Source organism: Aulonocara sp. 'chitande type north' Nkhata Bay, linkage group LG20, assembly GCF_057382095.1.
Source record: "Aulonocara sp. 'chitande type north' Nkhata Bay isolate Kocher_YH1m ecotype deep benthic linkage group LG20, A_spYH_male_GT1.1, whole genome shotgun sequence".
Lineage (NCBI taxonomy): Eukaryota > Metazoa > Chordata > Actinopteri > Cichliformes > Cichlidae > Aulonocara > Aulonocara sp. 'chitande type north' Nkhata Bay.
Genome location: NC_141363.1, coordinates 31810731 through 31836458, shown reverse-complemented (window position 1 = coordinate 31836458; position 25728 = coordinate 31810731). Strand labels below are relative to the sequence as shown.

The 25728-nt window shown below is 38.6% G+C and overlaps 4 protein-coding genes and 1 pseudogene across 7 annotated transcripts; all 5 read left to right on the top strand.

Moving 5' to 3' along the window:
• Positions 1-1619: 1619 nt before the first annotated feature.
• LOC147305986 (cytosolic sulfotransferase 1-like) lies at positions 1620-5126 on the top strand. The gene is made up of 8 exons (XM_086277078.1): positions 1620-1770; positions 2587-2725; positions 2830-2952; positions 3128-3228; positions 3404-3530; positions 3606-3703; positions 4445-4619; positions 4697-5126. The coding sequence occupies exons 1-8, from the start codon at positions 1750-1752 to the stop codon at positions 4807-4809; spliced, it is 897 nt and encodes a 298-aa protein (XP_086133204.1). The 5' UTR covers positions 1620-1749; the 3' UTR covers positions 4810-5126.
• Positions 5127-6996: 1870 nt separating this feature from the next.
• LOC147305984 (cytosolic sulfotransferase 3-like) lies at positions 6997-12103 on the top strand. 3 transcript variants are annotated; one of them, XM_086277077.1, is made up of 10 exons: positions 6997-7079; positions 7574-7645; positions 7743-10036; positions 10462-10600; positions 10743-10871; positions 10966-11066; positions 11233-11359; positions 11443-11540; positions 11638-11812; positions 11885-12103. In XM_086277077.1, the coding sequence occupies exons 3-10, from the start codon at positions 9944-9946 to the stop codon at positions 11995-11997; spliced, it is 975 nt and encodes a 324-aa protein (XP_086133203.1). In that variant the 5' UTR covers positions 6997-7079; positions 7574-7645; positions 7743-9943; the 3' UTR covers positions 11998-12103. The 3 variants fall into 3 exon arrangements, with proteins under 3 accessions (XP_086133203.1, XP_086133202.1, XP_086133201.1); XM_086277076.1 differs by having other exon boundaries at positions 7019-7079; positions 7524-7645; XM_086277075.1 differs by lacking the exon at positions 6997-7079 and having other exon boundaries at positions 7172-7645; positions 7743-7850; positions 7931-10036.
• Positions 7555-8075, top strand: LOC147305985 (cytosolic sulfotransferase 3-like). The gene is made up of 3 exons (XM_086278947.1): positions 7555-7645; positions 7743-7850; positions 7966-8075. Exons 1-3 carry the CDS (start codon positions 7555-7557, stop codon positions 8073-8075), a joined length of 309 nt encoding a protein of 102 aa, XP_086135073.1.
• Positions 12104-14711: 2608 nt separating the features above from the next.
• On the top strand, positions 14712-15857 carry LOC147305983 (cytosolic sulfotransferase 3-like; annotated as a pseudogene). Its single transcript, XR_015126594.1, has 4 exons — positions 14712-15112; positions 15283-15409; positions 15493-15590; positions 15688-15857. The product of XR_015126594.1 is annotated as a cytosolic sulfotransferase 3-like (transcript).
• A 4736-nt stretch (positions 15858-20593) lies between these two features.
• LOC147305982 (cytosolic sulfotransferase 3-like) lies at positions 20594-23899 on the top strand. The gene is made up of 7 exons (XM_086276580.1): positions 20594-20997; positions 21324-21452; positions 21747-21847; positions 21929-22055; positions 22152-22249; positions 22526-22700; positions 22819-23899. Exons 1-7 carry the CDS (start codon positions 20859-20861, stop codon positions 22929-22931), a joined length of 882 nt encoding a protein of 293 aa, XP_086132706.1. The 5' UTR covers positions 20594-20858; the 3' UTR covers positions 22932-23899.
• The last annotated feature ends 1829 nt before the right edge of the window (positions 23900-25728 follow it).

The window sequence follows — 25728 nt, the reverse complement described above, 5'->3', positions numbered from 1 at the left end:
AATTAGTGTTTATTTTTATTTTGCTTTGACTTTTGGCTTTTAATTCAGTCTAGTTGCAGTATACCCAAGAGAATTTGCTCGTTTCAGTTTAATCTTTACTTTTTTTGAAAATGTTTAGTTTCTATTAGTTTCAGTCTTATTTTTAGTTGCTATTCATTATTATTGGATCATGCAATGCTCACAGTCTTGTAGACATCAAAAGACTCAATAAATGTTTCCATCAAAGCCTCATCTGGCAAGTTTTGATAAAAAAAAAAAAATTCCCCCCAAATAACAAACACTAATACTATATTTACTCTTTGAAAACTAATGAACATTTTTTTAAAGTTCACAGATTAATTTCAGTTTGTTTTAACTTTTTATAAGTTTAGTTTTTAAAAATATGATATATTTAGATTTTTTTATTTTACTGAATTTCTTTTTCACATCTAGTTTTAATTTTTAGTTTAGTTTTAGTGAGCTATAATAACCTTGCCACAGACTGAAATACTCTGTCCCCCCAGTCTTTAGTCTCAACAGAAACTAATACGTTTTTAGCCTGCACTTAAAGTCTTCTCATAGAAGTGTGTTTAAGAAGAAGCTCGATGCCTCAGAGTCACAGGGTGGTGGAGCCCTTCACCCCTAACATAATTTGAAAGGTGGGGTACAGCATGAACTTACTGCCAGCCTATAGCAGGGCTCTCTCTTTAACATGCTAATTAATCATTCCTACCATATTCTTCTGACTCTTTTCTTTAGAGTTGATCTTGCTTGTACTTTACCCCTCTGAATAGTGTTTGTGTGATCTTTGGTCTTAGAACGTGTTTTGCAAGCTAAAATCTGCAACTTCCTTTTTGTTCAAACAAACCCAATGTGCAGTTGTAATTTTTAACTTTTCATTTATTTTTCAGTTCCTTCTGTGAACATCAATTCTGGTTTTATGTTTACATTTCAAAGATTATATTTTGATGCTTGTGATTTTAATAATAAGTTCCATTAAACTGACCTGCAAAAAATGACTTATCGTTTGTCACTACAGTAACTACGATACTGATGTTCTAACTATTGTCCCCATATTAAAAATGTAAGCATAAAACACATGCATGCAGGAGATTTTTGCTATTTTTTTAATACTTGCGAAAGTAGTTAAGCATAACTGCTAAACTGGAACAATAATGCTGATAAAGGCCACAAGCCCAGAAATGTTTTTACTCTCCTTGATGTGTCTTTAAAGTAGATTAACTCCAGCCAGAAAGCCTATTCTCTTTATCTACAGCTATGTTGGATTTGAAAATCAAGATTTCCTTCTGACTTTTAAAAGCTTACCTTTCAAAGGGGAACATATTTGTTCCCTCACTTAAACCTCTGTACAGTCATAAATAAAAAGCTTTGTCATTGCATGACATTGCTTTTTGTTCAGTGGTCATGTGATAATATTACTGTAACGTCATCCAAACTTCTAATCAATGTATTGTATATCATGCATTTGCAATACTGTCCATTTAAAATGTCATACCAAATAAAGTGATTTGAATGCATGAGTAATGTTTTCATTGACACAATTCTAGGATTCATTTAGATCCTAGAATAGGAAAAGAAATGCTCCCAACAAAAGGATCCGGAAGTCAGGGAAGGGCTGGAATTTCAGTTCTCCCCTGGGAGGGCCCTTCTCACTGCAGTGTGTTACGTAATCAGAAGTTGCATATAAAATACTCATCTGGACAGAGAAAAATCCCAGTAAGAGAAACCAGACAAAAACCGGCAATCAGCATGTCTCTCGATCCAGAGAAGGTATGCCTGACATCTTTAAACCAAACTGTTTTTGTTGTTGTTGTTGCTTCAGCTAGAGTTTGCTCTAATTTTATGGTGTTTGTCTCTTGTTAAGCATGTAGAGCTAAGCTAATGACAATGGATTTATCAGTTAAAGTCGTGTAAATGCATGCATGAGCCATGTGGGTTCATTTTATTTTGCAAGTCAGAGGGTTACTTTATCAATCAGCACCAGTGTTTTTGTTGAGCAGCAGCCAGACTTCCTCTCTGAGCACACCAAGTATTTTTGTGCTGTTAACCATTTGTGATCTCGCTCTCTCTTGAAAGAGGACTTGTATAAAACAGCTTGAAGCATGATCTGACTTCATTACCCACAGATGGCACTGCAGTACCTGATTACATTACATTACATTGATTTCTCAGCCTTGATAAAGACAGCAAGAGCCCTGGTCCTCATAATATTTCAGGAAAACTTTAACAAGCCTGAGAGCAGCTGAGTGGTATTTCTATTATACATTTAACTGGTTAGTACACAAACAAAGTGTCCTCACTCTGTAGAAACAGTCAGCCATTGTAACCATTGTAAAATTTAATTTGTACCATCTGCATTCATACTATGAGTGAAATTTATAACTTGCAAACAATATTTTCCCTGCTTTATATTCTCTCTCTGTGTGTGTTTTATTTATTTATGTACATATTAACTGCATCATAAGTGATTTATTGTTGTTTTTAATCATCATGATGCACAACAAGTGTCCTTTTTGGGACAATAAAGTGAATTTAAGTACACATTCAGATTTTTTAAAAAATCTGGTTTTTGCTTTTTTCCCAAAGGCAGTTTTTCCTTCTCGACAACAACTGTTTGATTTCCATGGAGTCTCAATGATTCCCATTTTCACAACCAACTGGGAGAACGTTCAAAACTTTCAGGCCAGACCGGATGATATACTTATTGCAACATATCCCAAAGCAGGTCGGTCCAAGAAAGAGGTATAAACCTTTACAGCTCATCAAAGTGTGTGCATAGAGGTCAGTGTAGGGGTCATGTTAACTTCTTTTTCCCCCCTCTCACTTTAGGAACCACATGGGTCTCCCAGATTCTTGACCTGCTGTATTTTGGTCAGACAGAACGACAGAAAACCATCCCTATCTTTGAGAGAGTGCCCTTCCTGGAGATTGCCGTTCCACCTTTGTTTTCAGGTTTTTGATCAAATGTACCAATTTTACACAAACACCTACAAACCATTATGGATTGTTGGCCTCTTTTTCCTCAAACTTGACTAAAATCATATCGCTATGTTACCGTTGGTTAGTTGGTATTAACATTTTACACAGACAAACTTGTGTTTTTTTTCATCTTCATCCCTCCATGCAGGAAAAGACCTGGCAGACAAGCTGCCCACCACCCCTCGACTCATTAAGACTCATTTTCCTGTCCAGTTTGTGCCAAAGTCCTTCTGGGAACAAAACTGCAAGGTTGCATTTTCCTGTCTGTTGTTTGCATCAGCTCAGTGTATCATCAAGAAGCTGATAATAATACCGATAATAGTGCAGTTTTCCACTTGGCTTAAGTTAAACTTGAAGCCTACCAAGAGAATTTGAGATTCATTTGAGTTAGAGTTCATTTTTCCTTTTTAAAAATCTTTTGTAGATTGTCTATGTAGCCCGCAATGCAAAGGACAACATGGTGTCTTTTTTCCATTTTGATCGCATGAATATTGCTCACCCAGAGCCTGGCGACTGGAGCAACTACATCCACAGATTCATGGAAGGAAAAAGTATGCATAAAATACTATATTAAAGTTATTTTCATTTACTGTATGACTGCTATTTTCCTGTTTCTGTGGCCCTAGTGGTGTTTGGCTCCTGGTATGACCATGTGAATGGCTGGTGGAAGAAGAAACAGACTTACTCAAACATTCACTACATGTTCTATGAAGATATGATTGAGGTAATCTGATTCCTTTGTGAGTTCCTTTCTCTTTACGCTACTTGCTTGAAGCTCTCATTTAGTAGCTTATAATGCTGTAATGATGGCTGTAATGTTGTGATGATACAGTTAGGTCCATAAGTATTTGGACAATGTCACATTTCTTTTGTAATTTTGCCTCTGTGTACCACCAGAAAGGCTGTTAAATCAAGCAGTCAGTTTGTTTTAACTTAAAAATAACTGGACACACTAATATAGTTACCGTATACCTATATGGACTTGCTTTGAGATGTACTTCGAGGCCTTTACTGCAGCCACCTTCAGGTGCTGCATGTGTGGATCTCTGTCTTCAGTAACTAAACTGCATGCTCTATTGGATTGAGAGCAGGTAACTGACTTTGCCACTGAAGACTATCCCCTTTCCTTCTCTTAAGAAATCTCTGGGTTGCTTCGAGTCGTTATTTGTTTATATTATGACGCACCGTCTCATCAGTTTTGCAGCATTTGGATAAATCTGAGCAGATAGTATAGCCCCGTCCACTTCTAAAACCATCCTGATACTTCTATCAGCAGACACATCATCAATAAACAGTGACTTTGTTCCACTGGCAGCTATACATGCCAAAACATCATCTCCACTATGTTTGACAGATAATGTGGTATGCTTAAGATCAGGGGTCTCCAGCTCCAGTCATCGAGAGCTACTGTCCTGCAGCCTTTAGATGCATCCCTACTCCAAATAACTCTTATCTATCTTTTCAGGACACTGAACGGGAAATAGACAAACTCTGCAGCTTCCTCAGTTTGTCCAATTCAGCTGAGGATAAGAAAATGATTGCAGGTGGAGTCCAGTTTGATAACATGAAAAAGAATGAGATGACCAACTATTCCACGTTCTCCATTTTAGATTTCAAGATTTCTCCCTTCATGAGAAAAGGTACATTGAACCATATTGTGATGCATGAGGTGATATTAGGAAAAATACCTGACTGGTTTTTATCTATGTCTCTGCAGGAAAGGTTGCTGACTGGAAGAACCACTTCACCGTCGCTCAGAATGAAGTGTTTGATGAAGACTACAAGAAGAAGATGAAAGATCCCACACTTCAGTTCCGCACTGAAATTTGAACAGAGCCAGGCATATAGAATGTAAAAAGGGTCACTGATTGACTTTATCTAAATCTTTAACTAAATCAATGTGCTTTATATTATTAATCACAAATTAAAAGGCATTTCATGTTTGAAAGTGAATATTTATGTCACTACAAACAAAAAAATATTGGACATTACCAGTAACACTGTACTGCAATACTGAAACTTTGGTGTGTAGATTAAAATGTATAAAGTAATACGAAAGTTTACTTTTTTAAGTTTTTTACTAAGTGCTAACAGCCCATTTTTTATTCTCTGTGTGTGATAAAAAAAATAAAAGGTAATGACTGGTCCATTTGTTTTGCAGGGTTTTCTATTTGATTTTATTCAGGTTTAGTTATATTTTACAGCCAGGTAAAAAATCTGCATTGTTCCGTCAAGAAATACCGAACTAGCAACAATGTATTGTTTGTGTAGCTGAAATCAATATGAATTCCTCTGTCTGGGGGGTTTTGAGAATGTGGTTTACCCAAGACAAAATGAATACAACTATTCTTATCATATTTTAATTAGTCAATACTATTTATAAACTAAATATAAAATACAAATGTACCTTATCACAGGGGATCGTCCTCCTGGCCCTGGGAGCAGTATTGTCTAATAGGGTCTCCCATTAGAAATTGGTCACAAGGGAGGCACCAGATTAAGAGCGATTCAAAACATGCTAATGGAAATTCCTGCACCGTATAATCTCACCATGGGAAATCAAGGCCCCTCTTGGAGCCAGATTGGGGAGGGAAGCTTGCCAGCTAGACTCTGGTGACTGGATCTGGATTAATGAGGCTTGTTCAGGCACAGCTTCAAGAAATCATATGAATCCACCATCCTGTGGGCCTACTATGCACAATGACAGGCACCAGGGCCAGGGTCAGTGTAATCTGGGTAGCAGGCAAAGGCAAGGGCTAGGCATATTGACAGCCCCAAAACATCACAGACTTTGTTTTGTGGGAAGTGAACTGTCTTGCTAGCAGGAAAGAAACCTAGATAACTAGATATAGTTAGGTTCACCACGACATAAGGGTCCTGGAACCAAACTCCTGGAGAAGGGCTGGACTCATTCTTTTTCCAGAGTGGCCCATGGTGAAAGGTGCTGGTGAAGTCTGACTCACACGGCCTTGGCCAGCCGCCTGAAAAGGTATACCAGAGATGTAGAAGGCAGGAGAATAAACCAGCTGTTCTCCACAGAACCATCCAAGGTGTATTCTCAGTGGCAGGGGAACAATATGAGAACAGCAGCACCACCAAGTCTGGAGATGGAGTAATACTGGAAGAGCATATGGGACAAGGATGCTATGTATAACAACAATGTTCAGTGGCTCGTGAATCTAAGGGCAGACCACAGCAACCTCCCTAAACAGGGTCCGGGGAGGCTGTTACCCTGAGCAGGGTCCAGTAACCATCACAGTGCTAGACATCCAAGAAAGGGTCTCAAGTATGAAGGGCTGGACAGCACCAGGCCTGGACATGGTTCACGGCTAAAGAAGCCAGCTGCACTCAATGAACTTCTAGCAGCACAAATGAACCAGCTGCTAGTCAGTAAGAGACACCCAGAATGGTGTCTGATGTCAGAAAGGCCAGAAAGTCCTGATGCCCAAGGATCCCCAGAATGGATCAGTCCTATCTAACTACCAGCCAATAACCTGGCTCAGTACAACATGGAAGCTCCTGTCCAGGCATCATAGCGGCTAAGATGAATAGGCATATGGCTCAAAACATGAGCGGGCACAGAAGGGAATTGGCACGAGTATCAATATCAGTGGAGTGAAACACCAGGTACTGGTAGACAGAGCAGCCGAGACTACAAACCCTGGCTCAACAACCTGTGCACTGCCTGGATTGACTACAAGAAGGCCCATGACTTGATGCCCCACAACTGGATCCTTTTTGGGAATGTGCTGCAGGTCTGAATGACAGGAAAGGATGTATATTTACAAATGAAATGAAGTTGACCAGGCAAAACATGACAACATTTTGTGTTCATATTGTCTGTAATGACACACAAGTCAAAGTAAATTTAGAAATCACTAATTTCTATACTTTTCCATACTGTCCCAAATTTTTCTGATTTGGTTTTGTATGAACAAGAAGGAAATACTGGACTTTCACAACGTAACGCAAAGCTCAGATACGCTGATAGTGGTGTGTTTCGCAACCAGACATTTGGTAGAAAACACTCAGCTGGTGAGGGAGTAATGCATTCAAAGAAGCAAGGCAGAACCCAGATCATGTTCCTTAACCCTAAAAAGGTATGTATGATATCTCTAAACAAAGCTGTTTTAGTATCTTTTTTAGCTACAATTTGATTTCCTTTCATGGAGTTTTTACTTGTTAAGCATGTAATTCTGAGCTAAAAACAAAGAAAGTAGTTTGAACGCATGCAGGAGGAATCGATAATCAATTCATTTGACAAAATGTGAAAGTTTAAGACCGTCTTTTTGTCACTTGGCACTAGTGTTTTTGTTGAGTTCAACCAAAGACTTGATCTCTAAGCACAAGGGCTTTTGTGCCGTTAATCATTTGTTGTATCACTCTCTTTATAGAGGACTTGTAGAAATAAGCTTGAAGCACTACCTGACTTCACTACCCACAACTGCCAACACTCTTTTTCTTCTCCGCAGTCAAATCCCTGCAGTTGCTGTTCACACATTTAGTTTTTTCTCTTTTCCCCAAAAAGCTATTTTGTTTTCCAGACCAGAGCTCTTTGATTTCCATGGAGTCTCAATGACTCACTATTTTACAGACAACTGGGAGAATGTTCAGAACTTTCAGGTCAGACCAGATGATATACTTATTGCAACATATCCCAAAGCAGGTCAGTCCAACAAACGTGTACAAACTTTATAGCTCATCAAAATGTGTGTATAGAGGTCAGTGTTGGGATCAAGTTATTTGCCTCTCTCTCTTTCTAGGAACTACATGGGTCTCCCAGGTCCTTGACCTGCTGTATTTTGGTCAGACGTGTCCAGAGAGGCAAAAAACCATCCCCATCTATGAAAGAGTACCCTTTCTGGAGATTGGTAACCTGAATCCAAAGATGGCATGGCAATCAGTCATATTGCTATGGTTATATTATCATGTTACCTGTTTTCCATTTCAGGGTTTTCCTTATTCCATGTTCACCCCTCCATGCAGGGAAAGACCTGACAGACAAGCTGCCCACCACCCCTCGACTCATTAAGACTCATTTTCCTGTCCAGTTTGTGCCAAAGTCCTTCTGGGAGCAAAACTGTAGGGTACAGTAACCTGTGTGCTGTTTTTCAAGAAGCTGATAATAGTACTGATAACAGTGCAATCTAAGGCAACAAACAAGACATTGTTGATTGAACCTAACAGGAAAGCACTAAAATAACCACTTGTTATAGCCAAGATAAGCAGAAGAGCATCTCTGAACACAGAGTATTTCAAAGCAGATGGGTTAAAGCAGTAGAAGACCACAGTGGGCGCCACTAATATCACCTAAGAACAGGAAACTGAGGATATAATTTGTACGTGCTCACCAAAATTGGAGAGTGGGGAAAAAAATGTGTGGGCACATTTTCTTGGTGTAATTAATTTTCTGAAGTTTCCAGACGAACAAGCTACAGTTAGTTTTGTAGTTTTGCCTCTGTACATCACTGCAGCAGATATTAAATCAAACCATAAATATGCGCTCGAAGTTCAGGCTTTTAGCTTCAATTCAAGAAATCTTGCCCAAACTAAACTGTGTAAGAATTACCTCCATTTCTATACACAACCTTCATTTTCAGAAGCTCAAAATTATTCAGACAACTGACTAACAAACAGTTTCAAGGTCAGGTGGTTTGCGTGATATTCAATGAGAAATGAAGCAGATAAATTGCAAGCTTGTAATGCTTGCAGTGAGGCTAGAACATTCGGACACCACAGCGCCAGCTGCAGGCCCAAGGCTGGAGCCCACCAAAACAACTCCCTGATAACGACTGTGTGATGACTATTCTTCCCGTCCCATGAAGGCCACCTGGGTTGGCTGGCAGACTGTTTACTTAGCCTGATAGAGCGAAGGACACTGTCTCCGCTGAACTCTGGACACGCACACACATACACTTACACTGATAAGCACACACTCATCCCCCCTCCTTTCCAAACGCCTTCGATGCTTGTTTCCTGAAGGGGCAGCACGGTGGGTCTGTGTGCCGCGCTGGAATGGTAGCGCTGTGCAGGGTGGCTGCTGTGTTCGCTTCGGATTACTCCTCAACCCCCACCCACCCCTGTGGATTGTCATGTCTTCACAATGTTGTGCTGTGGACATTTATGTGCTTCTTGTGCAGAGGAGTTTTTTTGTTTCCTGTTCTCATGCTGTCCTACCATGGAAGCATAGCATGAGTAGGGGTCTCTTTTTTTCCTCTTGTACTTTCCCCAGTGTAGTGTACATTTCAATGTTTTTTTCTGATTCTACCAATCTCTGACCTGTATCCCCATGTAATGTTTGTGCTATATGTGTCGGGGGGGGGTCCTATTTCACTGCAGGGCAACCTGCATGTGACGAATAAAGCTTTGATTGATTGATTGATTGAGAACAAGAAGAACAGAGAAATGAGATGTAGGCTAGGGACCAATGCTAAATCCACTGAGATGCTAACCTTTAAATTTGTCTTTGCTCTTAAATTTCTAACTTTTATGCTGTCTTGCTTGTTTCTGGGCCACTACGCCCTCAAAGGCATCCTTTATTTTGACACTTTTTTTTGACAAATAAAGGACAGCTCAAATTTAAAGCTGTCATTTTAAAGTCAAACAAACCTTTTCTTAATGATTTTTCATTTTTAAATGGGGATTCTCATACATTTATTCTCTTTCCATGACCCTTGTGTTTAAAAGTCTTTGGTCAGTGGTCAAACTTCTTCCAACTCATTACAAAGAACTCACAAAAAAAGATAAATAACTAAATGCACACTTATCTCTATCCAGTCTACAGCATATGATGTGCTTTTTAAAAATATTGCCTACTTAAAATTTCACACCAAATAGAACACGGAATTCATTTGAAGCACTTCAAATCCTTAAGCGAATGTGGCCACAAAAGGGTCAGGAAATCTGAAACCAGAGGGGCGGGGCTTTCAGATTACATGTGGAAGTGAGCGCAGCTAACAATGGTATGTTATGCAACCAGAAAAGGAGGAGAATTTTTCTTACAACACCAAAAGCCAGGCAGAAACCAACAATGAACATATCACTTAGTGCTGAGAAGGTATGTATGGTATCTCTAAACAAAACAGTTTGATGTTTTTAGCTACAGGTTGCTTTCCTGTTGTGGAGTTTGTTTCTTGTTAAGCATGTGAGGCTGAGCTATTAAAAAAGAAAGCGGTTTTAAATGCACGTAGAAGCAACCTATATTTTATTTGTTTTTCCAATGTTTGAAGCTTTAAGACTTTCTCTTTGTCACTTGGAACCAGTGTTTTTGTTAAGTTCAGCCAAAGACTTGATCTCTGAGCACACTGTGTGCTTTTGTGCTGTTAATCATTTGTTGTGTCACTCAGAAGTAGAAACAAATCTGAATTCACTACCCACAACTGCCAACACTAGTTTCTCTTTTTCTTCTCCGCAGTCAAATCCCTGCAGTTGCTGTTCACACACTCTAATGTTTGTTTTTTCTTTTCTCTTTTTCCCCAAAAGGCAATTTTGTCTTCCAGACCAGAGCTCTTTGATTTCCATGGAGTCTCAATGACTCACTATTTTACAGACAACTGGGAGAATGTTCAGAACTTTCAGGCCAGACCAGATGATATACTTATTGCAACATATCCCAAAGCAGGTCAGTCCAACAAACATGTACAAAAATTATGGCTCATCAAAATGTGTGTATAGAGGTCAGTGTTGGGATCAAGTTTATTTGCCTCTCTCTCTCTCTCTCTCTCTCTCTCTCTCTCTCTCTCTCTCTCTCTCTCTCTTTCTAGGAACTACATGGGTCTCCCAGATCCTTGACCTGCTGTATTTTGGTCAGACGTGTCCAGAGAGGCAAAAAACCATCCCCATCTATGAAAGAGTACCCTTTCTGGAGATTGCCATCCCATCTTTGGATTCAGGTTACCAATCAGTCATATTGCTATGGTTATATTATCATGCTACCTGTTTCCCATATCAAAGTTTTCCTTACTCCATGTTCACCCCTCCATGCAGGGAAAGACCTGGCAGACAAGCTGCCCACCACCCCTCGACTCATTAAGACTCATTTTCCTGTCCAGTTTGTGCCAAAGTCCTTCTGGGAGCAAAACTGTAGGGTACAGTAACCTGTGTGCTGTTTTTCAAGAAGCTGATAATAGTACTGATAACAGTGCAATCTAAGGCAGCACGTCAGGCGTAACTTGAACCTTTAAGCCTAATAAGGAGCTCCAAAGTGTCTACTTCTGGTAAAGGTTTAAGATTTCTTTTTTCCATCTTCTGCAGATTGTTTATGTAGCCCGCAATGCAAAGGACAACATGGTGTCTTATTTCCACTTTGATCGCATGAATGTGGTTGAGCCAGAGGCTGGAGAATGGAATAACTACTTCCAAAGATTTTTGGAAGGACAAAGTATGCATAAATAATACAGTTATCCTTCGTGTGAGGTGTAGATCTTTTCCTCTCATTGCTTAAGTGTTGTTCTTTGATCTTAGTGGTATTTGGCTCCTGGTATGACCATGTGAATGGCTGGTGGAAGAAGAAACAGACTTACTCAAATATTCATTACATGTTCTATGAAGATATGATTGAGGTAATCTGATTTCTTCATTGGCACTTTCTTCTGCATGTTCTCATGCTCTCATCCAGGCGGTTTTAATGCTGCGATTAATTCCATGATGTGTTTCCAGGACACTGAACGTGAAATAGACAAACTCTGCAGCTTCCTCGGTTTGTCTCGTTCACCTGAGGAGAAGAAAATGATCTCAGGTGGAGTCCAGTTTGATAACATGAAAAAGAATGAGATGGCCAACTATTCTACAGCCCCGGTTATGGATTTCAAGATTTCTCCCTTCATGAGAAAAGGTACAGTGAACAGTAATGTGATGCATTTGGTAACATTAGGAAAAATACCTGAATTATTATTTTTTTCTGCAGGGAAGGTTGGCGACTGGAAGAACCACTTCACCGTCGCTCAGAATGAAGTTTTTGATGAAGACTACAAGAAGAAGATGAAAGATCCCACACTTCAGTTCCGCACTGAAATTTGAACAGAGCCAGGCATACAGACTGGATATAGTCTGAAAAAAATGAAGTATGAAATAAGCCAGAAGTGCTGATCTGTTTATTGAAATAAATAAACTTACAAATCACAAACTTATGAATCATCAGTTAACAGGAATGTCATCTCTGACAGTGAATATTTAAGACATGCATGTGCCCAAAACAGCCCATACCGTCTTGACTTTTTAAAAAGATCAAACAGATACTGCTGAACAGTACTGTTTAACAAAACAAGATCTTAATCTGACCAAAATTGAATCTTCATTTTTCTGGTTTTGATTGCACTTGGCATACTTTGATGTTGCATCACTGTTTTCTTCAGTTTCATTATTGTTTCATTGATGTCCGTAGTCTTCTTAGTTGTACATGAATGCATGATTTATACTTATTACACACTCGCTTTACTCATTAGGGTACATCTGTTCAACTCCTCGTTAACGCACAGATCCAATCAGCCAATCGCATGGCAGCAACTCTGTGTTTAAAAAGAAAATCAGAATGGCATGGTTGCTAAGCTGGTCTAAGTAATTCAGTGGGACTACAAGGATTTTCCAGCAAATAGAGACAAAAAAGGAAAATAGCCAATGAGCAGCACTTACCTGGGTGTAAATGACATGTTGATGTGTTAGGAGCTCAGAGAAGAATGATTAGACTGATTGAACCTAACAGGAAAGCACTAAAATAACCACTTGTTATAGCCAAGGTAAGCAGAAGAGCATCTCTGAACACACAGTTGAAGACCACAGTGGGCCCCACTAATATCACCTAAGAACAGGAAACTGAGGATATAATTTGTACGTGCTCACCAAAATTGGAGGATGGGGGGGAAAAAAAATGTGTGGGCACATTTTCTTGGTACACTGAACATTGTTTAAATGCCACAACCTACCTTAGTACTGCTGCTGACCATTTCCATCTTGAACATTACCTCCAGTCTGCTGTTTCTATTTTCTAGGCCCCTTGCTTCTCCCCTCCCCTTTTGATCCCCTTTCGTTGCATCACTCAGTTTGTTCCATTTGTTTAGGCCTGTCCTACTACTATGTGAATCAGTGACAAAATTAGCTTTGCATTATACATTTTGAAAAGATACATGTTTCAATGCCTGGAACCAACACATTAATTTTAATACACTATATTTATAGGAAACACAACGGTTATCTACGTTACTGATCTGCAGTATTTTGGTCAGAAAACATAGTTCTGTCAAAACAAGGCAACATACACCAAGTACCAAAGTCTGACTCAGCAGAAACAAAAGCATGGGGAACAGGGGTTATACTGGGATTTAGGATGTAGGGGAAGCCTAAGAATTTCTACATCAGGGTACACCTCAAGCTAAACAAACTAATTTGTAGTCTTTGTGGACAGGCTGCACCGTTAGATTAACAATAAAAAATTTTCCCTCAGTTTTGGACAGTACTGGTTATATGTTACAGACATAGTCTCTATCGAACATGTTAGCATACCATCCATGGCTAGTAAGTCATCTGTGGAATCATGTGAGCAGTGAAATTATTTTTCCATGCACTTTAAGGACTTCCTTCCATGACTAGACGAGTCAGTTCCTGCTGGCCATTAGGAAAAAAACAAAAACAAAAAAAACAGCTTGAGGCACTTTCTTAAATTTGAGAAAATGTCATTAATTTTCTGAAGTTTCCAGACGAACAAGCTACAGTTAGTTTTGTAGTTTTGCCTCTGTACATCACTGCAGCAGATATTAAATCAAACCATAAATATGCGCTCGAAGTTCAGGCTTTTAGCTTCAATTCAAGAAATCTTGCCCAAACTAAACTGTGTAAGAATTACCTCCATTTCTATACACAACCTTCATTTTCAGAAGCTCAAAATTATTCAGACAACTGACTAACAAGCAGTTTCATGGTCAGGTGGTTTGCGTGATAGTCAATGAGAAATGAAGCAGATAAATTGCAAGCTTGTAATGCTTGCAGTGAGGCTAGAACAAGAAGAACAGAGAAATGAGATGTAGGCTAGGGACCAATGCTAAATCCATTGAGATGCTAACCTTTAAATTTGTCTTTGCTCTTAAATTTCTAACTTCTATGCTGTCTTGCTTGTTTCTGGGCCACTACGCCCTCAAAGGCATCCTTTATTTTGACACTTTTTTTTGACAAATAAAGGACAGCTCAATTTTAAAGCTGTCATTTTAAAGTCAAACAAACCTTTTCTTAATGATTTTTCATTTTTAAATGGGGATTCTCATACATTTATTCTCTTTCCATGACCCTGGTGTGTTTAAAACTCTTTGGTCAGTGGTCAAACTTCTTCCAACTCATTAGAAAAAACTCACAAAAAAGATAAATAACTAAATGCACACTTATCTCTATCCAGTCTAGTAGTGAAGTGTCCTGTGTGTCGAAGCGTCTCGGGGGCGTTTTGTGAAGCACGTATCGAGGCTTGCTTTGATTACGTATGCAGTGACGTTCGAGGCCTCGCGGGCAGTCCGTACCACGTGACTGATTCAGGGACCGGTTCACCGGTTCGCGCCAGATTCGAAATAAAATGGGCAGCAAAACACAGCTGATTTCCCATCACATTGTGTTGTGGAATTGGATTACGTACGTGTTACATAGTTACTTGAGCATTTCTTCTTTGATGGAACCAGCAAGGAAGACATTTTTTTTAAAATTTCATCTCTCCTAATAAAGTATGCACACAGTAATACATATCACAAATGAGTGTACAAAAACTATGGCTCATCAAAATGTGTGTATAGAGGTCAGTGTTGGGATCAAGTTATTTGCCTCTCTCTCTTTCTAGGAACTACATGGGTCTCCCAGATCCTTGACCTGCTGTATTTTGGTCAGACGTGTCCAGAGAGGCAAAAAACCATCCCCATCTATGAAAGAGTACCCTTTCTGGAGATTGGTAACCTGAATCCAAAGATGGCATGGCAATCAGTCATATTGCTATGGTTATATTATCATGTTACCCGTTTCCCATATCAAAGTTTTCCTTACTCCATGTTCACCCCTCCATGCAGGGAAAGACCTGGCAGACAAGCTGCCCACCACCCCTCGACTCATTAAGACTCATTTTCCTGTCCAGTTTGTGCCAAAGTCCTTCTGGGAGCAAAACTGTAGGGTACAGTAACCTGTGTGCTGTTTTTCAAGAAGCTGATAATAGTACTGATAACAGTGCAATCTAAGGCAGCACGTCAGGCGTAACTTGAACCTTTAAGCCTAATAAGGAGCTCCAAAGTGTCTACTTCTGGTAAAGGTTTAAGTTTTTTTTTTCCCCCCCATCTTCTGCAGATTGTTTATGTAGCCCGCAATGCAAAGGACAACATGGTGTCTTATTTCCACTTTGATCGCATGAATGTGGTTGAGCCAGAGGCTGGAGAATGGAATAACTACTTCCAAAGATTTTTGGAAGGACAAAGTATGCATAAATAATACAGTTATCCTTCGTGTGAGGTGTAGATCTTTTCCTCTCATTGCTTAAGTGTTGTTCTTTGATCTTAGTGGTATTTGGCTCCTGGTATGACCATGTGAATGGCTGGTGGAAGAAGAAACAGACTTACTCAAATATTCATTACATGTTCTATGAAGATATGATTGAGGTAATCTGATTTCTTCATTGGCACTTTCTTCTGCATGTTCTCATGCTCTCATCCAGGCGGTTTTAATGCTGCGATTAATTCCATGATGTGTTTCCAGGACACTGAATGGGAAATAGACAAACTCTGCAGCTTCCTCGGTTTGTCTTGTTCTGCTGAGGAGAAGAAAATGATCTCAGGTGGAGTCCAGTTTGATAACAGAATGAGATGGCCAACTATTCTACAGCCCCGGTTATGGACAGAGATGGGCAGTAACGTGTTAGTTGTAATGCGTTACTGTAATCTGATTACTTTTTCAAGTAACGAGTAAAGTAAGGGATTACTATTGCAAAAACGGTAATTAGATTACCGTTACTTTCCCGTAGTGTTACTGCGTTACTAAAACTGTGTTGTTGTTTTTTTTGGTTTTTTTGCGAGAATGTCTCACGACAGTGACGTAAGCGAGTGCGCCGTTAGTGACAACAGCTGTGTGCAGATCAACAATGGATCACATATCGATTGTGGGAGAGAGTATGAGCGTGCAGCGTTTAAAGCGTGGAAGTACTGACCTTTGAGTTTGATTCCATAAAAAGTGACAAAAACATTAGCGTCCATCGTGCGTGGGAAGAAAACTTCTTTTTACAGCGAAAAAAACCCCTAAACTTCCAAGCAAGCACTGAGTGCGCAACGACGTAATGGGAAATTCACAGAGAAACTCGCGGATTCTTCAACTTACCGCGGCACACCTGCACCAGGGTAAACCTCCGCCTACCGTAGTCCTGCTTTACAGGTGAAAATAGAGCAACAGGACCGCTGAGTCTTTGACTTTATTTATTTTCTGCTGTGTTTTACTTGCATCTATTTGAAAGAGTGAGTGTAAACACAAAAAAATATTTTATTTTATGTGCTGGAATGTGCAGAAAATAGATTTAAATGTTAAACTAATTTATTCAAGTCAGAGAATGTTGCATATAATTAAATTTTTGCTTGATGCATAAAGTTAAAAGATTAAAACTGATAAAAACAAGTTAAAAAAAGAGACTTTTCCATTTGATTATATTTTGTATGATGGATTATGTAGGAAAAAGTAGAATTGGGCTGAAAGATCTATCACTTTATCACCTCTTCAGGTTGTAAATTGTATTTTTAAAAAGTAACTAAGTAATTACTTTTGAAAATAAGTAATCAGTAAAGTAACGGGATTACTTTTTGGGGGAAGTAATTAGTTACTGATTACTTTTTTCAAGTAACTTGACCAACACTGGTTATGGATTTCAAGATTTCTCCCTTCATGAGAAAAGGTACACACCTAACAGTAATGTGATGCATTTGGTAACATTAGGGGAAAATACCTGTATTATTATTATTATTATTATTATTATTATTATTATTATATTATTTATTTATTTATTTTTTATTTATTTATTTTCTGCAGGGAAGGTTGGCGACTGGAAGAACCACTTCACCGTCGCTCAGAATGACGTTTTTGATGAAGACTACAAGAAGATGAAAGATCCCACACTTCAGTTCTGCACTGAAATTTGAACAGAGCCAGGCATACAGACTGGATATAGTATGCAGCTACTGCTGTGCAGTGTGTATTACAAAGATCTCATCTAAACAAACTGTGGCATACATGTGACAGAATTATACAGTGGAATAATAAACACTCCAAATACCTTAATTTTACGTGTACACGTTGTGCTTTTATTGTAAAACCTGATGATCAATGCATGGAAGCCAAAAGCACAGTGAGGGGCTGTATTGTCAATTTATTTCTGCACTTGAGCTCAAGATTGCAAACTTTGTTCTCGAAAAGAAAGTTATTCCAAGCCAAACATAAACAGCAAACTATGACCAAGTGTCATCGTGGCTCCAGCCTTAAGTAGACCGCCTGATTGATTGATTGATTGATTGGTAATTTATTTCAACATGTGAACAATATACAAGTACATTTAGAAAAGAAATAAGAGAGAGAAAAAAATACTATACAAATTACATACAAAAAAACATTCTGATTAATTTACATGTTGAAAGGGAGTGGGAAGAAGTATACACTTATTTAATCCCACCCCTGTCCCATAAATTATCAGTGAATATTTAGTCAGCTTCCTTACTGATATAATTTGTAATAAAAATAGTGAACAGATTTCTGATATACTATATACTATAATATCACATCATGAATTTTTTGTTTGTTTGTTTTTAAATAGAGACATTCACTTAATTTAAATATTTTCCTTTTCTTTATAGATCGAGAAGATCATATTTTTATAACTCTTTTTGAACAGTTTTATGTTTGGACATTGCTTTAATTCCATATTCAGTTTGTTCCATAGTTTCACTCCTTGAACAGAAACACAAAAGCCTTTTCTTGTAGTACGTACCTTCATTGTTTTGAAGTTACAAAAACCCCTTAAATTATAACTTCCTTCTTTCAAAAAAAACATACTCTGAATATTACCTGGCAGTTCTTTATTTTTTGCTTTGAATAGAATTTGTGCTGTTTGGAATTTCACTATATCGTCAATTTTCAATATTTCAGACTGCAAAAATAGTGAGTTTGTATGTTCCCTATAACCTGCATTGTGGATGATTCGAATTGCTTTCTTTTGAAGAGTAAAAAGTGAATGTAATGTGGTTTTATAGTTATTGCCCCAGACCTCTGCACAATAGCTTAAGTATGGTGAAACCAGTGAACAGTAGAGAATATGAAGTGATGTTCTGTCGAATACCTGTTTTGCCTTGTTTAGTACTGCAATGCTTCGTGATACTTTGGAATGAATATATCTTACGTGAGCTCTCCAGTTAAGTTTTTCATCTATTATTACCCCCAGAAATTATCTAACGAGCCACAGGTGAATGTGATCAGTGACTCACTGACCCGCCGGCAGGAAGGTGGGTAATCAGGAAGAGCCACTACTGATGGGAAGATAAAAATAACTCCCACAAACATACAAACACTGCTAGGAAAGAGAGAAGGGGGAGGTGGGCTAGTGCAAGAAACTTGGAAACCATGACAGATTATGTTCATGCAGTCTGAACCTCAATCTCTTAAAAGTTGTACATTAAGCAACACAAACTGTTCCATAATGCTCAGGAAATGCAACAAAGTGTGCTAGAAATAAAGATCATAATAATATATTGGAAAGCATGAAAAAACAAAATGAAACCAGTACACTTTAAATACAACACTAATGCCTTTCATCTTTGTCCAAGAAAGAGATCCTGTGAATCCTGGTGCTTGGATCTTGTAGTGTAGGCATTGGAGAGTAGACAGTTGGTTGAGCAGGTCAAAGTACTATATTACAACTACAAAAAATGTATATTAAAAGTAAGGTGATAACATAATGGTAACAAAATGTGACTCTTCCTACAGAGTACAAGTAAGAGACTATATTGCACAGAGTATGATAATAAGCTGGATATTACAGTTTTTTCTGATTGCTTAAGCACATTTTTTGTAACCATTGGCTAATTTTGCAAAACTCTTCACACAAATAAGAAAACCTGTCACCCAATAATCAAAACATTGTAGTTCTCTTGCAAAAGCAAACACAGCTAGATTAACTCTTCACACCTTCGTAAAAATGGTGTTTCCGTATCAAACAGTACACACAAGCCATCATCTCCTAAGCACACAATGCGCCAACTGCACACTGATGGTATGAATACAAAACACATCTGGCTTTTGCTTTCTCTGTGCACAAGGTAGGCTATGTCAGTTTGAGCTCATACTTCTGTCATAGATCCATAAGCATAGAGGGATCCAAACTTCAAGTACTGGTGTTTATTCAAACACATCAAAACAAACACAAGTGTTTATTTCCAAGTATAGGATTATTTGCAATCGCCATAATGACTATATGGGTTACTTGGTCTGCAGTGAACATGCTTCCTCTGCCCCCAGCATCTGGTCATCTAGCAATTCTGTAAAGTAACAATTTCAGTATTTTTACATCAATGGTATTGGTGTGTTTCTCATTGGCATATGGCAGTGCTACAAATCTTTGTGCGAAGTGACTGTACTAACCGATTCTCATTTCAAGATGTCCTTATGGTACTTGCTACAGTGTAGCGGCTCGAGTTAGGCTGAACCCGTTGGCCAGCTACCCTCAGGGTCATTCCACGGTTGATTACATGGTCCACTATTGTAGCTCTGATGTCATCAGCAATTCTATTTCTTACTCTTCCTACCCTTCCTCTCCCCCCTCCTCCTCTTCCTCTCCCCCCTCCTCGTCTTCCTCTTGCTCCTCCTTGTCCTTGTCGTCCTCTTCATCCTACTTCTTCACCTCCACGTCCTCTTCCTCGGCCTCCTCTACTTCTCACTCTTTCTGCTCCCTCCATTGTACTCCGCACACACAGCTTACCTGTATTATAGTGCTTAGGCTGATTGCAAAGTGAACTAATTATCTAAGAAAGTTTTGACATGTGAAAGTGTGCCAGACAGTTGGCAAATTAGTGTTAATGATAGCCATACATGTGTATACTTTTGCTAGGAGTGTGTTGGAAATTTGGTAATTGAGTGTTGTGCAGTGAATTGTGCCTACAGTTTTGCAAAGTGTGTGTTACAAAATTGCAAACTGAGTGCAAAGCAGTTTTTGTGCTTTTAGTTTTGCAAACTCAGTGAGTGGTTTTGCTATAAGTCTGAATAGTTTTAGAGATTGTGCTACAGGAATCACAGTTAGGGTTTAAGCATTCAAAAAAAACTGTAATAAGACCTACCTTGGCACTTGTGCAGGTGGAGCCAAAGGGAAGACATGCTTCACCATATTTTCTAGTCTTTGGCTTAGAATGAACTTTGCTTGGAAACATATTCAGCGATGCTTCATCTCCTGCTTTGCGTTAGTGTGGGAGCCCCGTCAAAAACCTTTCATGCTATGCTAGCAGTGTCCAAACAATCTTTTTTTTTCCCTTTTCATACCATGCCCAGGGGGCGGGCCCCACACCTTGGGAAGCTCTACTTTGAGGTATTGGACACCGATGGTAAACTGCCATCAGACCCTAAATCAGACCCTGTTATCTGTTGTTATCAATATTTTTTTTTAATTATTTCTTGGTGAGTGGACATATTGGTTACACTTTGACTAATCATTAATCAGTAACACAACCTTCAGAAGCAAAGTGCACTGAGGGTGTAATTACTGAAGGTTACTCATTTCTGATGTCAAGGAGGAGCAGAGAATAAAACAGTAAAGCAGACAAAAAAATTACATCATATGGGAGAAAGATACTCTAAAGTGTGGAATAAAAACTCAGGCAGTTATTCTAATAATAAAAAAAAGTCAAGAGATGGAGGTGCGACCTCGACCAGAACTGTTTGACTTCCATGGAGTTGGCATGATCACAGACTTTACAGAAAACTGGGACAACATACAGAACTTCAAAGCAAGACCAGATGATATTCTTATTGCTACGTACCCTAAAGCAGGTAAGGTTAATTTAACCTTAGTAGACAGAATTGTGCCAGCCTGGGTGAACATAAGAAAGTGAAGACATGTGAAAGTAAACTGATTTAAACTCAAATCAAAGCCTTGGAAATTATTTTAGACTCTCTTTATCTCTCTGTGTGTTTTATTGGCTTTAAAAAACCTTTGAGCTAAATGTTGTGCTGAAAGGCACTATATAAATAAAGCTTAAGGGCATGTACAAGGGTTGTGTGGAGCTAGTTACTATAGTATTTTTTTTTAAATAAATAATTTCATGGATTGCTATATTTCCCACTGAACAGCATGGTTTTATCTCTTTCAACCTCAGGAACCACATGGGTCTCCTACATCCTAGATCTTCTGTATTTTGCGCACATGGGTCAAGACCGTCAGACTTCCATCCCTCTTCATGACAGAGTACCCTTCCTGGAGATATGCGAACCCCCTATGCCCAAAGGTCTCAGATCAGTTCTGATTGCAGAAATTTTTTGTGTGTCACATGTTGAAACAGCAGCTGCTAAAATGCAACCTCAGTGTGTTTCACATTCACTGTTGTCTAAACAGAGTGATATAATTTTTTTTTTGCTTGATATTTGGTTATTTTTCAAATCTATTTGGTTATTAGACACTCAAAATTGTTTGCAAACTCACTCGAAAGTGCCTTAAAATGTTGGCCTTTTAGCCATGTTGACCTCTGACATCTAGAAAAGTCCAACTTATTAGGGGCAAACCAATCATTCTTACCTTACAGGTACAGACTTGGCAGACAAACTTCCCACCACTCCTCGTCTCATTAAAACTCATCTACCAGTCCAGTTTGTACCAAAGTCCTTCTGGGAGCAGCGCTGCAGGGTAAAATGCATATATACCTGTAACCATAGAGACATGGGATTTATGAAACAGATTAGAACTTGTTGTTGTCTGGTTCTGCAGGTAGTCTACGTGGCCCGCAATGCAAAAGACAATGCAGTGTCCTACTTCCATTTTGAACGCATGGACAGTGGTATGCCAGAACCGGGGAAATGGAGCACCTTCCTGCAGAACTTCATGGAGGGGAAGAGTGAGTTCAGTTTAGTTTTACTGTAGAAAGAAGAGACATTGTTTTCATTTTATTTCTCATGTAAACACTCTGTTGTGTTTTGTTGTGTGTTTGTAGTGGTTTTTGGATCGTGGTATGACCATGTGAACGGCTGGTGTGAGAAGAAGCAGACTTATTCAAATTTTCACTACATGTTCTATGAAGATTTGATTGAGGTATCATGAGCTGTGCTAAAGAATGCCATTTACAACAAAGCTCATTACATTAAAAAGTGTCTTGAGTTTGTTAATAAACACGTTGCCCTTGCTGAAAGATTAAATAGCTTTTAGGAAATACTTAGCCTTCGTCTGGTGTTCTAGTCTGTGGGACTCGCTTTCTATGTTTACCAAAAGAAACATTATGCAGTTGTTATTTTAACTTCAAATTCTTTGCCTTTGTATCATTTTCTTTGAAGAACATATAAATGAAATATAAAATAACACTTCACACAGGACTGTGGACGAGAAATAGACCGACTGTGTTCCTTCCTTAGTTTGTCTCCATCACCTGAAGAGAAGGAAAGAGTCAAAGCCAGCGTGACTTTTGACAATATGAAACAAAATAAAATGACCAACTACTCCACCTTCGATTCAATGAACCAGACTATATCTCCTTTCATGAGAAAAGGTATAAATGTCTAAACCTAAAAGTTGTTTTGTTCCCCTCTGTGTTTCTTCTGAGAACTGTGTACTGCATTTATGAATAGGTTGATCAAATAACCTGATTATTTTCTCTGTTTCTTCAGGAAAAGTTGGTGACTGGAAGAACCACTTCACTGTGGCCCAGAATGAACAGTTTGATGAAGACTACAAGCAGAAAATGAAGAATCCTGATCTAAAGTTTCGTTATGAAATTTAGATCCCCAGCTGGGTGTGATGGAACTCTGCACTGATATGTGATTAAATAGTTAAGAAATAAGCCAAATTTGATATGAAATTTAAACAAACTAAATTTCAGGTAGGTGATAGAGAGCTGTGGCAGAGTTCACAACCCTGAGCTGTCCTGCAGAAATGATAAATTCGACAGAACAATTTCCAGAAACAGTACCAACTTATATATGATAGCTTTCATTCTTTAAAAAATTATGGTCAGGTATGATTTGTCTGACACCATGTGTTATCGTATATGGATATTATACTTTTGGCTTTTCTGCACCTTCATTCTGCTCAGTAACATGTTTTAAACTTTGTTAAATAATGGCAACTTTGTGGTATGCTGTAAAGTTAACCCATTATCCTCATATCAGCACACCTTTTTAAAACCACTTTCTGTTTAAAGGCGATTCATAGTTTTATTCTTACAAGATCCAACTAAACTCATACAGTTTCATAAAGTTTCATACAGCATTGTTTTTCACCAATGAAGGCGAAAATATTTTATTTGTTTTTACATGAGCGCTGTGTGATTTGATAAGTATCTGAGGCTGAGACCACGGGACAATAAAAACATAATTGCTGGGCCTTATTTCTGTACTGAACAGTCATTTTAAGATTAAATAAGTAAATAAGTAAATAACAATTAGCTCATGTTGTTCATGAGACTACAGTCATCTTACTTTGGTAATGTAAATATAATATGGCCAATATTATAGTTATATTAATCATTACTAGTCATTACGGCAGTGTGCTTGAACTCTGTGTCATTCAATGAGCTTCAATAAAGATTCAAGTTGCAGTTATTTATATTTCCTATCACCTTAAATCTTCACTCAAAGACAAGTATCTTTGACAGTGTATATATAGATATATCATATATAAGAGACAAATATTGTTCTTTCAGTATGTTGCCATTACTAAATTTGGCTCAATGTTTACATATAAGTATAAAAAGAAAATGTACAAGCTGTGATAACTGTTTCTGATAAAATGAAGAGTAGACTGATGTATTAAATATTCCTTTATTGGGTGAGAAAATCAGACCATGTCATAACTGCTTTAAGTCACACAGAATAGATATCAGAGCCTTAAACAGGCTGACTTCTGCTAAATGGGTAGAAAGTCTACAAACACATAACATCCTTATAGAATATAATAATAATAATGGATACTTTATTGATCCCCATGGGGAAATTACTTGTTTTTCTCTGCATTTGACCCATTCACTCAGTGAAGCAGTGGGCAGCCCACTAAGCAGGCGCCCGGGGAGCAGTGTGTAGGGACGGTACCTTGCTCAGGGGTACCTCAGGGTAGCCGTTAAGTGGATTCGAACCGCCGACCTTCCGATCATGGGGCGACCACTTTACCTACTGAGCTATCCCTGCCCCTGATGATGATGTAATATGATGTAACACTATAGATCAACTTACCTCAGAATATATAAAGCACATAAACAATTACAGCAATATGATGCAACAAACACAGCAGTGCTACTAATCCAAAATACTCAAAGCTTCATAGAACTGAAACAAACAGGGGCATTTATTTTTAGCTCCATTCTGCTGCTGATACATACTTTAGGTTTCTGAATATTACACTTGTAACTGCCTTTCATAGTGTGTAACTTGAAGGCCCTGAGTACTTACTCCCACACTGAAAACACTGGAATTATAAAATTATTTTAACATCACCTAATAAGACTGATTCAGGACAGACAATTAGTTATTTTAAACTTTTCTAGCAGTCCTTCACAAACAGGGAACAGTCTGTCTATTCTCTCCATCTGTCAGCTGCTGCTGGCTCTTCCTCCTCCTCTTCCTCACACACTGCTGAGTTTGTCCTGGTGGATCATCAGGGGTGCAAAGCCTCACAGATGATGTGCAGCAGTGGGTCCTCACTGTCCTCACTCTGGACACTTGCAGTTGTCACACATGGAAATCAAATGTGTGATAAGCTGCAGGATTCAAACACAAGTGTAACTTATAAATACATGTTCGTACTTTTATTACACAATCAGAGAGAAAGAAACAGAGAGCGAGTGCAGGACAGACAGACAGGTGAAAGTCTCAGGTGTATACACTGCTACAAACAGGAGGATTTAGTGTTTGTGTTATTAGAGTGCTAAACAAGAGTTCCCAGATGGTACAGTGGGCACATGTGTGACTCCTGTGATTATCTTTCTTTCAGCTTAATGAGTGAACCGTCAGCTCGTTCAAACACACGTTAAAGTCCGTTTGGTTCGACATCACCGAATAGAGGCAGCAATATAACATAGCTAACATTAACAGTGCAGTGAATCCTGCTTGTGCCGTGATATTCAGGACTGCAAACCGAGCAGCATCACTGACTTTCAGCTTGTTGTGTTTGTGGATATATGACTGACTTTAATTATCCATAAAATCATCACATTCTCTGTAAGATTAAAATCATCTATTGAACGGCGTATATTTTAAAGTAAAGGCTTTAAAACCAAGTAAACGCTGAAAGTACAAACATCGCTAATGTCACATAACTTTGCCGACATGTGGCCAACAATAATGTTTTAATGTTCTTCATTATTAAACATTTGCACATAAATAAGTGACATAATATTCAGTACTTACTTTTAGAAGTTTACTCTTCGACCGCCCCTCTTCCGCCGTTTTTTTCGGCAAAATTATCCACACCCACCGCCGCGCTATGAAGTCTGGGATATGTTGGGCGATGGAGGATACACGGATCCATCCTTAAAATTCAGGGAAATGAAGGACGCATTTGAGGGCCAAATTTCGAGCAGCCTG